This window comes from Atractosteus spatula, chromosome 9 (genome assembly GCF_055471065.1).
Source record: "Atractosteus spatula isolate fAtrSpa1 chromosome 9, fAtrSpa1.hap1, whole genome shotgun sequence".
Lineage (NCBI taxonomy): Eukaryota > Metazoa > Chordata > Actinopteri > Semionotiformes > Lepisosteidae > Atractosteus > Atractosteus spatula.
The window spans coordinates 9,111,657-9,125,429 of NC_142714.1; the positions used below are offsets into that span (position 1 = coordinate 9,111,657).

Consider the following 13,773-nt stretch of genomic DNA (forward strand, 5'->3'; position numbering starts at 1 on the left):
AAAAAAATCCAGGGATTTTTTTCAATGCATAAGGTTCTTGTAGAAATGCTCATCTTTAACTTCTGTAAGTATGAGTATAAATGTATCTTGTGTCATTGAGTGAATTATCATCAAACAACTTTTCTAATTAAGCAAGCCCCGATTAAAATTAAAATAAACCACGAGCAATAAAATAAAAATATGCCTATACTTTATGATGTACACAGGAAGCATATGTGGGGTATAAAGTGCTTTCAAAACAATGTTCAAGTTCTTTTTTATTAATACAAACATTTGACTACTCAGCAAAATGTGACTGGAACTCTGGACAAGCAAAAGCTGGATGGAAAATGTGGACCTGAGCAGTGGTCAGTGCTGAAAATACCAAAGAGCCTGAGCAACTCCTTTCATGACAATGTTACCAACAATCCTGGCTTTTCTGCTGTAGAAACCAAGAGATTCGAGCCTGAAGTGTCCGGTCGTCAAACCAAGCTTATTGTATGCATACAAGGAGCAACACATTTCAGGCTTATTGTTGTATTGCTCAGAGGGGACATGGCTCTACACGGCTTATATACACTTTTCTCTACACCCTCCCCCTCCTGTCTTTGAGGTAGCTTTCTCAGGAAACTCCAGGACTCAGAAAGCACTTAAAACATTCCTTCCTTATCAGGAGTTTAGTATAAACATTTCCCCATCAGGGAGTTTAGTACTGGGAGGGAGAAGCATCTGTGCTAAAGCCAGCATGAAGGTGAGAGTTTAGCATGTGAATTCAGCAGGAGTTCACAGCTCCTACCACTATAGGTACAGAGTAACATACAGATTCTGCTAGCAGACTTCATCACTGTTCATAGGAATCTTTTGGGATAAACCCTGCTGCCACCCTGCCCATGTGTCTGGTCCCCATAGCCAAGGCATGGAGCCTCGTTTTGTGACGGACGTCCCTTGGTGTTCCTACGGGTGTGCGTGGCACTGCTGTGACTGGCATGACCACTTGCACACTGCCAGGATCTTCTACTGTATTTCTATGTGGTTGAACACCATTAGCCCCGTGTGCACCGGATATACGGTATACTTCTAAGGTGTTTGCAATACAGTATCACTGAGCATGATACTGTAATGCCTAGTTCATATACTGTATTAGGCATGACAGGGTAGATTTTCCTATTAGTTTTGGAGATTTCCGAGTGCTTGGATGTGTGATTTCTTTGATCGCTCTTTCCTAAAACACAATGGAAAATTGCTTGCCTGTGGCGGCACAGTGGCTTTGCAGTGCTGGGGCCCTTGGTTCAATTCCTGGGGTGTTAGCTGTGTGAAGTTGTTACGTTCTCCCTGCAATTACGTGACTTTTGTCCCACAGTCTAAAGACATTCTAGCAAGTTAATTGGTTATGGGAAAGTGGCCCTGGTGTGAGAGAGTGTGTGTTTGTGTCTGGATTCCCATCAGGGTGTACCCCACCTTGTGCCAAGAAAGGCTCCGACTCCCCCTTGACCGCATAGCACATAAAGAGTTTAGAACATGGATGGATGGATGATTCACCTATGAGAGCTCAGTCTTATTAAATTAAAATTGTATTTGCAAAACCTAATGCTGTTTCACTACATTTTGTAATTTCCCTTATTGCTATGACTACAAAGGTAAGATGCAAATGCCTTCATCTTACATACTTTCCCATGCAAAGTACGCAGTGTGCACAGTCATTGTGCTGTGTTTCTTTCAACCCATTTCATGGGCTTGAGTATTTTGTAGGTCCTTCTGTGTTTTGTCGTTCTCATATGAGACTGGGACAACAATAATATAGCCCCTAAAGTGTTTGAAGTGAAGAATAAATGGAAATAATAACCGCAAAAATACAACTTCAAGGCTCTATTCGGAATAATTTAGTCTGCGTTTTCCATATGTCCACATTTCCCTGCTAGCTTATCGAAGCAGGAGATCTCCTGTGAAGTGAGGAACATAATTCAGATCTTAGGGAATGGTGGGCTGAGAAAAGACATGCTCTGAATTAATTAGGCTAATTTAACAGACGCAGGGTGACATTTGCATTGAGGTCTTGCAAGTACCTCCACACAGTTCCAGGAGGGTGTCTCAGGAGGTCACCATATTCTGGAGAATGGCTCTTTGACAGATGTATCAGATTGCTGAAGAAAGAGAGCGACATTGTGCGATCAGTAAGACATGATCCTCTGGCTCCAGAAGCATCATCTTAAATTGCACCACTGCACACGTGAAAATGACAGCAGAGCTGACTCCAGCCTTTACATGCAGGCTCCGCGTATGTCTGAGTTACTTAGAGATCTGATCCTGGGGCATCTTGGTGCTGCCACTGGAGAAGCTCATCCACAGAGCTGCGAAACCGCCCTCACAGTTAAGACATGCACACACCTGGATGCCTGAACAGACATTATCAATGAAGGCCAGAGTGAAGTGTTTATTTAAGTATGTCTAGTTGAATGTCGGACTTTCAGAGTCATAACCCTCTGGAATGGAACAGATCCGCGTTTAAAGTTTCATCTAAAGTAAATTAAAAACATGCATCTCTCCTATATCTCTATTTGTCTTAGATTCTACTATCATGGACCGCACAGTCTACATCAAAGTAATTATATAGGCAGATGTTGACACACGTACACACACACAAAGTGCTTTCTTATCTGTCTCTGTTTCAGATCTTGGTTGGCAGAACCAGGGTTTGCTTCCATTTAGTCCTTCCCAAGAGGCTCAGTCAGACTTTCTAAGAGGAGTTAAAAATTGTGTCTCCACGGTTCCCAAGAACACGGCATCATGTTTCACCTGTGTACCTCAGCCTCCTATTCATGCTTGTTAACCTAGAGCGCAGAAATCCAGAAATCAGGGCATGTAACTGCGCCAAACAGTTGCATCATAGCAAAACTAAAAAGAAAAAAAACTTTTGAAAAGATCTCATTTGTTTTCAGTCAATGAACTTAAATGAAAGACCTCCAAAGGCCTTCGTCAGTTTTAATACAGTTGCATAATAGCAAAATCAGCAGTTTCTATAAAACATGTGCAGCCTTACGGGAAAAAAAATAGCAAGGAGATGCAAAGGGCCAGTGCCCGAGCAGTGCAGAGGCATTCATAAATAACAAGAGAGACAGCAGGTGGGTGGGTAAATGTTGCAGGTGTAAACTAAATCAGACATTCTGTTCACCGTACTTACTAAGACAATAGAATCCTTGGCTAGAGAATTTTATAAAAATGTTCCTACAATCAAAAAGTTCATGCTTGAGTCATTTTTCTTTTTGCCATATCTGTGCTAGTTAAGCTGCATGTGCTATTCTGCATTGACAACTAAGCAAAAGTGCTTATTAGGTCTGATTTTTTTTCATTGTTGTTTTCAAAGCACATGAATACGTACATTGCAGAACTGTGTGAAAAACAAATGCTTTTGCTTTTAATGTGTTGACCGGACAGCGCTTGTATATTCTTCGTGACTTTATTTACATGTTTAAAAGTCAGCGTTTTATTTTCTAGGGAATAATCTTTGAAAAGGAGGATATACTAAGTGGATAAAATGTGGGAAGTACAGTAATCAAGTCAATGAAGAACCAGTGTTAAAATACAACATTTGTGTGTTACAAAAGAGTGTTTGCAATGCAAAATTTACTTCAGCAGGATCACCAAAAAAACCCCACAAATGGTCATTTGGATTATGGAACTTTAACATTACATATTTGTTTAATTATTTTTTTGCATTTTAACACATTTCAGCACGGACAGTGGCACACATAATGTACATTTGCCCACATTAGAGCTGAATATAAATTATAGTACCATCATGATTTGTTCATTTTTTAGAATATTAATTTACTGTTAAATTAGTATTGATTTTAGAATGCCAGGGAAACAATCATTATTACTAATAAGTGCCAGTGAGTAATTGCAGTAATAATGTGGAAATTATTAATCATTATTATCCAGAAGTAGTCAGTTCAGGTCATCAAATCTTCTTCTTCTGGCAGGTAACATAGAATACAGCTGTCCCGCCACGAATGAATGTGAGATCACAAAAAGAAGACGTAAGTCTTGTCAGGCCTGTCGTTTCATGAAGTGTCTCAAAGTGGGGATGCTGAAAGAAGGTAAGGCTACATTCTGCTCTTTTTATCTCTCTGTTTTCTCCTCTCTGTCATACTGATTCCTGAAACAAGCAGTGTATTATTTCCGGGAGAGAGAGCTGGGCGGGTGATCGCTGTCCTGGCAGATGAAGCCGTTTCCCTGCCCGCTGAAACTCGCTAGGTTTGGTATCACGAATCACGTTTCATGATCTTCGCTTTTGCGTGCGGCTGGAGGGAAAAAAAAAGTTTTCACATCAGATCAAAGACTCCCATTCGCGAAGACAAGGCTGTGTGATGTCATCTCAAAAATGTGCCCTAGTGGCACATTCATGGTGCCTTGCCAAAGTGAGAGGAATGTTGGCCACAGATTGGAAAACACAAGTGAGTTTCAGCCCTGTAAGACAGCAGTAAACAATGAGCAGTTGGTAGGGACAAAAAAAAAATGCTGAATAGGTCGATCCTTGTGTCTGACTAATAGAAGTGTAACAGTATTCCGACTGGAAAAAAATAACCCGAGTCCCTCAGTGCACACTGGAGTGGGTCTCAGCTCTCTATGCATATTGATCTGCTAAATGTTTTCCGAACATCTCTGCTCTCTTCCTGTGGATGGTTTTTTAAAGTCAGGCCACTGGGAATTCAGTGACAATTAAACATGCTGCCAATGGATTTTTTCAGCTCAGTTTCTCTCAGCTCCCCTCGAGAGCTCAGCACTGCAGCAACTCGGGGAATTACTTTACCTGGCTCTGCACATTAATGGGATTTTTATTTAACTGTTTTCTGACTTGTTGGTCTAGAAAAGAAAAACACATGAATAATGTGAAACATGTGGCTTTCGGGGAAATGAAACATGTTTATTTAACACCCCCGTGGGTAAGGCCTCCCTCTTCAAGGGAACATTTATTGTTGTTCTCCTGCGCTGTCCAAAAACAGCCTCTTGGCCTTGGTGTCTGGCAGCGTTCTGAGCATTACAATACCACACACAAACTTGGATTGAAGAAGAATTTCATTGAGCATCCAGAATCTTTCATTTTCTTACCTTAAAATGGTGGGATTTAGGAATTATTTGCTTCCACATTAAAGACGTTCTGCTTTTTGGTTAAAGTTCTTCCACTGTAACTCATTTCCCAGAGTTTAAGTATGGCTGCATACCTCTTAGTACTGTGAAATGGTTCTGTATTGGTGAGTAACCACCTTATTTACAGATTATCCAAACTTTCACTTTCAGTTTTTTTCACCTCCATTATCAGCCGTTTGAAGGCTGCAACTGACTTAAAAACCATCATCTCTGCCGTTGGGACTTTGCCAAAAAAGTTGTTTTTCAAAATAAACCTCCCGCCATTCTTACAAATATGACAGTCACGCAGCTGTGACCGAATGTTTTGTTTGATATTTTTTTCCAATAGTGATGATCAGGGTTATACGATTTGGATTGAAATAAAGTAGCCAAGTGAAACCAGTAACTATCTGCCTCAATCAAAAGTGAGGATTTAGTGCTGCAGGGTAATTTATAACGATTTGTTCTGCTGGGTTAAAAGACATAAAAATGAATATAATCATTTTCACAAACAAGAGGAAGAATATTTGTCTCATCTGGCTAGTTTGACTTTTAGTGTCGGAGTTGAGGATATCATCCAGCCGTTCCTTAATAGAAACATGGGTTTCCTCCATAACAACGTGGGTAGCTTGTTAGAGACACCCACAATTACTCATGTACAAAGTTCCTCCCGTTGTCAGTTTTAAATGCACTTTCCTGTAGTTTCCACTTGTGACTTCCAGCTGGCGTTACCCTGTTAATTCTGAGGAAGTCCATAGGATTGACTGTTGACTCCTTAGAGGAGTTTGAGTACTTGAGGCAGGTTCTCTCGTAGTGTAATCTGTTCATCTGTCTTGTCTCTTTCTTTAAGCCCAAGAATGTATATGATATTTTATCTCTAAACTGATTCCAAAACAGCAATATATTTTTTGCATATAAGTGACCAAAACTGAACACAATATCCTATCTGAGGATTTACTAGCGCGATGGATGAAATGGAAGAACAATGTACATAGAAAGAAAAAAAAACAGTCCTGCAGTTCAGCTGTTCCTAATCCCAGATCAGGTCTTTAACAACCAATCCATATGATTCCCTGAATGGTAACGGAATCTCCATAAAGCAAGCCGCATGTTAAAAGCCAGTAGCAGAATGAGCAAGTAATCACATTACTACCTAATGAAATATTAATGCAAATATATTATCTGGAGGAATAAAAAGCCCAGAGAATAGGTAGGAATGGCCATAAATGAATCACAAGTGTCAGGGCAAAAAAGGGAGGAGACAAATGTTCGTATGTTTAAGTGAGATGGAAGATAGAGTTAATTTCTTTGAAACGCACAAAGACACTGCACTTATCAACAGTACATAGTGTTTTAAAAGGGAGAGGAGTTTTGTGTTGTTCATTTGCAAAGGAAACTTTAAAAAGTGATGTGAAAGGAAGCATTTGACTTCTTCCTACTGTATATAGCAAAGCTTTGCATATTGTTATATGTTTCTGTTTTGTACCTGCTTTATGATTAACTCAGACTCTTGTATTGGTGTCTGGCCAGCAAAACTAACAAATTTAACGACAACAAACCATTGTCCTACAAATATTACAGCCTTATATATTTTGAGCCTTCGTCTCTGAAGCAGGCCTTATCTGCAATGTCAAAGAAATCAGTTCTACTTTTTGAGAAACAATTCTTCCATCCTGTCTGTGGAACTTCTGAGGCACCTCTTTCTCTTCTCTCTATTTACACAGAATTTAAGAGATTAAGGTTTTAAGAGCAATCCAGAAAGTATCAAGGATTCTGTAACTCCATTCAAGAAAAAGGAAGATTAATTAATTTGATATCACTAACCTCAATATTTAAATTCAAAATTCTTGATTTAATAGGTGAATTGCCAAAATATTGAGTACATTTTCAAAACTATGGTTATGGTGTGATTTTGTTTTAAATTTTCAGAGGTTAGGCAGCTGTTTTAAAGTTAGAGGGTAAAAAACCCCACAGATAAGCGCAGTGAAGAGAAATGCAGACTTCTGCAATATGAATGTAGAGGACTAACTCCTCTTGTTTGACTCAAAGGTCAAATTTATTTCACATCAGCTGCCGCCTGCCCAGTTCAGACTCTTAAAGAAACTCGAAGGAAGCTGAGTCTGGAAAACGATGACATCGGCAGTGGTAGCTGCATTCATGTGTGCTGCCGTCAGTGTCATGGAAAATAAACACCCCTTTCCTGCTGGACTTTCACCACTTCCCTTCCCATCCAGGAAGTACAGAAACTCGCGTCGGAGGCATTTCTTCTCTGCCTTGTGCCGCCACGGAGAGGTTTTTTTGGGGTTGTCAGTGCAATTAAAATGGTCATCGTGTAGAAATGCACAAGGCATAACGCAGTCTATCTCTCCTTAATGCAAGGACAAGTGTGTGTGAGCCAATCAATGAGTACAGCAAAGGACAATGCAGGAACAGAGCCTCATTGTCTGTACACAAACAGGTTTTCACGTACACTGGGTAGAGCAGGAGGTCTGAATCACCCCCCTGTCTCTGCTTGCCTGCTATAAATGGTCCTTCTCCAGTGAGCTCTTCTTAAATGGTACGTTCTGTGCTGTAGCACTGACTCCTCAGTGCAGTGAGTTCTGTGGAGTTCATTACAGTGGGAAAGGTCACCTACTGTATGGAAAAAATGACACCTAATTATAACTTTACAGCTTGAAGGAGGTAGCCTGCTGCTGTTGACTTCAATATAGTGTGTGGGGCAATTTCGTTCACTACGCATTTATCTAAGAGGCCAACATGTAAAAGGATTTTGTCAAATAGAAGACGTTTTGGCAGTGGGAGGAGGTGTTAATGAATTTGTCTAGCCAGCATTAGTTTAAAAAATGTGCCCTTTCTTCAGGGCATGAGGATAATAATAAGCTAGTAAAAAAATGAATGGCTGAAATTAATCAGATTAACAAACTAAAATGTAGGAATTTATCTTATCGCCTACCACCATAATATTAAGTGTCTTTTTTTAAAGGGAATATACATTAAAATGTCACAGAAAAAGCTTGCAGTGTGGTGTCGGGCCTTTCTCACGACTTTTATGTCCTTTTTTTCATGTACGTGTCATTTTCTTACTAAGTAGGAACAATTTTTGAATTGCAGTATTCTTTCTGAATAGAAAATTTAAAGTGATTATCACAGAGGAAACGGGGGAGGGGTAAAGGCGACAGAAAAAGAACTCACACCATTGTCTTTTGGCTGAATTTGCTTATGGGCATGTGTGTTTCTCATTAAAAGATATGTTAATCCCAGGATGAACTTGCTTCCAGTCATTGAGGTAGCTCAGCTTGATCTCTAAAAAGAAGGGCCCTGCAATATTGCTGAGAGATCAACAATCTATTTTAGAAGGATCTTCTTGCAGACATCGTTGTGCGGCTTATTTTTTCCTTTGTTTTTCCTATGCCATACAAAAAGAGGAAGCGATCAATAAGGGAATCAGATGTCAGGGGTTACAGGTTTATTTTCTGATCAATGGTCTGAGATCAGAGCTGAGCCGGGGAGGGGGGAGGAAACAGATATTGACATCTGCAGTGCTGGGCATCAGCCGGTCCCCCTTCCCCTCCGTTCTCCTACAAACAATGCAAACCGCAAAACATCTCAGTTCTGCATTCTGATGGACATTGTGCTTCAGTCCCTGCCGAAGGATGATGATGATGATGATTTATTGAATTTAAATAATACTTTTCATCACAAAGGGTCCCAAACCACTGCTCATATAGGAGGAGAAGAAGTTCATCACCACTGAAGTGTAGCACCCACCTACTGTAGGTGATGTATTAGCATCTACTACTATAGAGCAGATGAAGACAAAATGTATTTCCTCAGTTAAATTAAGGGGTAACTATAAGGAGACCAGGGTTACAACCAGTATCATGGGATATTTAATGACCAGTACCTGCAAAGTTTAATGTCTTATGCAGAGGACAGGACCTACTACAGCAGTGTCCCTGGCTATAGTACTGGGGCACTGGTTTGGAAATTCTCGTTCAGGGGGAGGTGTGCCCCCAACTGATCCACCAACGCCACACACACTGAAGCAACCTGGTTTTCCTTGCAAACCTCCCAACCCGGTACTGACCAGGCCAAGCCCTGTTGTGCTTCTGAGATCTTACAAGAACTGCCTACCAGGTGCTATAGCCACTTGCATACACTTTACATATTCTGCTCTCATTTGAGTGTGTGGAACACTAGTTTCGTCTTTAAGTAAGAGAGAAAAAGAAAAGTGCAAGACCTCTTGCTAGGCCTTGCTAAGTCTTGCTAGACCTCACCCTCCCAACTTGTCTCAAATAAGCCTTGCCCAATGCTTTATTTTAAAAGTACCATTAATATTTTGCTGATTTAACAGAAAAACTCAATTTTCTTGTGTATTGCTTTAACATGAACTTTTTCACTTTATTTTTTCAAAGGATAAATATACATTTTTTCTTTTGAAGAAAAGAAACAAAGAGAAATCTATAGCCCACTGTCAAAATGAAGTGTATCACTGCTGTTAGAAAGCTAGACCTATTTGTGACCTCTTCTAGAAGCTGGTTTTTAAGCCTCGTCTGGGTACAAAATCTAGATCTTTTACTGTTAGTACTGAGGTCTCTTTGTGTAAATGACATTTTAAATAACCCGTTCAAAAGCTCTGTCTAAAATCCCCGTTTGTTTATGAGCAGTCCAGTGGCCCACACTGGGGGCCCTGCTGACCAGAAGGCCGTGCCTGCTTCTGCGGTCGGACAGGTGAGAGAATTGCAACAGGCGCTAACACGTGTTTTCATGAGAGTGAGGGATTAGCTGCGCTGTTGAATTACAGTCCCCCCGCAACACAATAAATCACTCCTAATGGGAGATGGACTTGGTGACTCGTGTTTATAGTGACAGACTTCCAGGAGTCTGGGTCTACTGGTAACACAAGTGCTTAACACATAATGGCAACGATAACTATTTGACCCTGCAGAATTCATTTTCTGGGTCCTCACATGCTTCTGGCACCGAAATTGAGCCTCAGGACAGAGACAACAGTGGGAAAAGATATTTTCCCAACAACAACAGTTCCGCTTTTTAATATGATCAGGGAATCGACAACCAGGAAGCTAACAACTTACAGATTCCTACGTGAATCAGTGTACTGTACATCTAGTATAAATGGCAATTGCTTGATTGAATGGAGAGACAAAATAAGAACACGTTATAATCCTTTATCGATTAAGCCAACACAGACATTCAGTTTTGTAAGAGCATATACAAGTTTTACGCACGGGAGGGGAGAGGGAAGTGATTAACTGTAGTATTCATAAAACATAATTCTTATTTGGTTTTACTAAATAGATGCAGCCCCCCCCCCTCTCCCAGACATTTAATCTTTTTCCGCTTTAACACACAAATACTCCTGGCACACATGGAGATGCCGCTGTCTTTGGGAAACACAAGGGTATCCGGTGTGATGGCATCACCCCTGGCTCGGTTTGCTAGTGTGCTGTGCAGCCTCATCTGCAGCGGGACAGCAGAGAACAACAGGCCTCTATGTCTTTTACTTTGCCCATTAGGGGCAGCAGGTGTGAGGCAGACTTTTAACGTTTCCCCCCCCCCCCACCCACACACACACCCTGTGATTAGACAAATGCTATCACAAGCTTACAAGCCACCAAGCTGGCAAGAGGGGGCCCTTTGAAATACTGCTGACGGGGTTTAGTAGCGGCAGCCTTGAAACGAGAGCATGGCCATGCCTCAGGACGCAGCCTTCTGATTTTCCCAGCTAAAATAGGGTCCCCTTAAGCTCCCCATGGCACTGCCAACCATCCCAGTCATTCTGACACATTCCCTAGAAAGAGACACCCAGAACAGGTGAGAAGCTCAAAATAACCCCCCCCCTGGCCGAGACACAAAGTGAGTGAAGACAGGCCCTTTTGTAGGAGTGCGCTCCAGAGGGGATTATTATTGTTTTTGGAGAGAAAGCGGAGACCAGGTCAGCTGGCAGAACCCGCAGGGCTGTGCTAATCCCCGCGCAAACGCCTCCCCGCATCTGCTCAAAGCCCCCCTCAAACAGCGCCGCTTTGAAGGGCTGACACTCGAGAACGCTCTTCTCCGCGGCATTGCGGTGGCGGGGCTGGAAAAAAGAAGAATGTGTGTTGATTAAGCTGAGCTCACCCCTCAGCCCTCTGACTCCTGGAAGCACTGCAGAGAGACATGTGAACTTCAGAGAAACGGCGATGGGTCCCCACTCACCCACCCCCCCCCCCCCTTTCCCAAGCCTGTTTCACCAAAACCGGCAAGCATATCAGTTTAACAGCGCTCGTGCTATTGTTTAGCCCTTGAAGACTGTCTGTTTACTTTCCATATCGTAACCGAGAAACACAATACTGTAACACCTTCTTGAACCGCATCAGTGCAGCCCTTACAGGTGAAGCGAACTTATAGTATCTGTTGCTCTAGAGCAGATAACACTTTTTCGGACATTTGTGAAACTTCGGTGCGCTGGCTCTGTGGCTAAGGATCTGGGCCTGTGGCTGAAAGGTTGCCGGTTCGTATCCCACGGCCGGCAGAGGAATCCTATTCTGTTGGGCCCCTGAGCAAGACCCTTAACCCCAACTACTGCAGGGGCGCCATATACAATAAATGGCTGACCCTAAGTTCTGACCCCAAGCTTCTGTCCCTGTCTGTGTGTCTCATGGAGAGCAAGTTATGCGAAAAGACAAATTCCTAATACAAGAAATTGTATCTTATCTTATCTTCATTAGACTTTCGGAGTCCTACAATGGCTACGACTAAAACAGATCCTTTGGGCTCTATTGCTTTTGTCCGACAAAAACAGAAATCATTTCATGAGTATAAAGGAGCAGGTTACAATGGGCAGATGCGTTAAATCTCCCATCATGTGGAAAAGAAACAAAACAATATGCATAATTAAAACAAAATAAAAGGTAAATGATCACTTCAGTGCCTGAATTGCTACTTGACCCAGTTTTGCTGTAAAATGAAACGGGTTGGTGACAACCTCAAATGCTTGTCAGCGTCTATTAATTATGGCAGGGCTGTTCTAATTAAAACAGGCATTGATGTACCTTGGAATCTTTATGCTGGCTTTGCCCTGCCTGCTGTCCCAGGCACATGACTAAATGCAAGCAGTGGAACAATTTGTTATAAGCCTGAACTGGGCCTCCAGTTGTCAGTTAGACACTTGTTAAGGAGTACACAAATAAAATGTCAAAACTGGTGAGGAGAATTTCTGTAAACCTAAGCTCTGTTTGGAATTGCCTTTGGCAACAGTGTAAGAAACCATGGTCTGGTTTTGGAGTGAATCTTTGCATCCATTTTAACAGTGTAATAACATAGATTTGTTCTGTAAATCTGTAAAGCTGGTAAACTTTCTAAAATGATCATCTTGTTCAATGGAGACACTCTCAGTAAGTTTTAGCAGGGAGCTAGAAACAGAAACTCAGCACAGAATAACTTCCTTCTTTTACTGTGATTAAAAAGGTATAAGATTATGAAAATTTGTTCTAATGTCTATCTTAGTATATATTATACATTAAGGCTGAATGGAGAATGTGCCCCAAGTTAATTATGTAATCCTAAGAAGAAATATCATAATAGACAAATTAATTAAAACATGTCCCCTGATCCCTGCTGAAAGAGAAAATGCCCAATTACAATTCTTGTTTATTTTTTTGTCTGTCTGTGATTATCAATGTAAAAATGAAAATTGCTGTTCAGAGAAATTTGATTTTGCTGTGACCTAGCAGCCCTTAAATGATCTCCCAGTGTTTGCTGGGAAGAATAAGTCCCCTATGAGACTTGTGGGTAATTAGGTTAGTGGGCTGTCAGTGTCAGGAAATTGAAAGACAATCCTAATCAGATTTGTGTTTCCAGGGAATCAAAGAATTTCTATAAGTACCAGAAATCTCATGATTCCACTCTTACAAGATAATACAGTTTGCTTTACCTGGTCATGCATACAATTTATAGGATGAAAGGCAAAATGGTAGCCCAATAGGAAACAATGTTTCATATTTCTCCTATGCTGCATCTTGCAAAATGTATTCTGCTTCATGTCTGATGCCTGTTGCTGCTGCACTATTCTTGATCTAATCCCAAATACCGTCCCTTTCCATTAGGGGACATTTATTTCGCCATGGTTACCAAAGCGTACTAAAATATTGAGAAAAATCAATCCCCTTCTTGTTATTTGAAAAGACCAGGAAGAACTCAGTCCTTTGAAAATTCACCACTGAAAACGGTTTATTTAAGGAGACATTTTCAAATATGTCTTATATCATGAAAGATTGTTTTGCGTTAGTTGTAAAAGTGTGCTAACTTACTTGTAATTAGTTTTTTGGAGGAGAAGAGTGAAAGAAACTCAAAAATGAAATTCAGCTGCTTGTTTCTGTCAGAATATCTTATTCCACTGGATATCCTGAAATGTGACTGAGAAGCTTGAATTCTTCAAGCTAAATCCTTGAAGATCACCTGAGATTGTGTTACTCTTTTATCACACAATCTAGTTGAACTTGACAAACTAAAAGCTTTCTCTTTCATTCACCTATTTGAATAAATTTCAAGAATAATAACCATTATTATCATTTTCTTTGTATGACAAGAGTGTTGACAATTCCCATGAAAGAAGCATGTGTAATGTGTAATGTGACAGTCTACTGGAATTAGGGGAGGAGTAATGGA

The 13,773-nt window shown here is 40.9% G+C and overlaps 1 protein-coding gene across 1 annotated transcript in view; it reads left to right on the forward strand.

Moving 5' to 3' along the window:
• esrrb (estrogen-related receptor beta) overlaps positions 1-13,773 on the forward strand; it is a 65,432-nt gene that overhangs the window by 28,305 nt on the left and 23,354 nt on the right. The window contains exon 3 of the mRNA XM_088925532.1: positions 3,960-4,076. Coding sequence (XP_088781658.1) covers positions 3,960-4,076 — 117 coding nt within the window. The remainder of the gene's footprint in view (positions 1-3,959; positions 4,077-13,773) is intronic.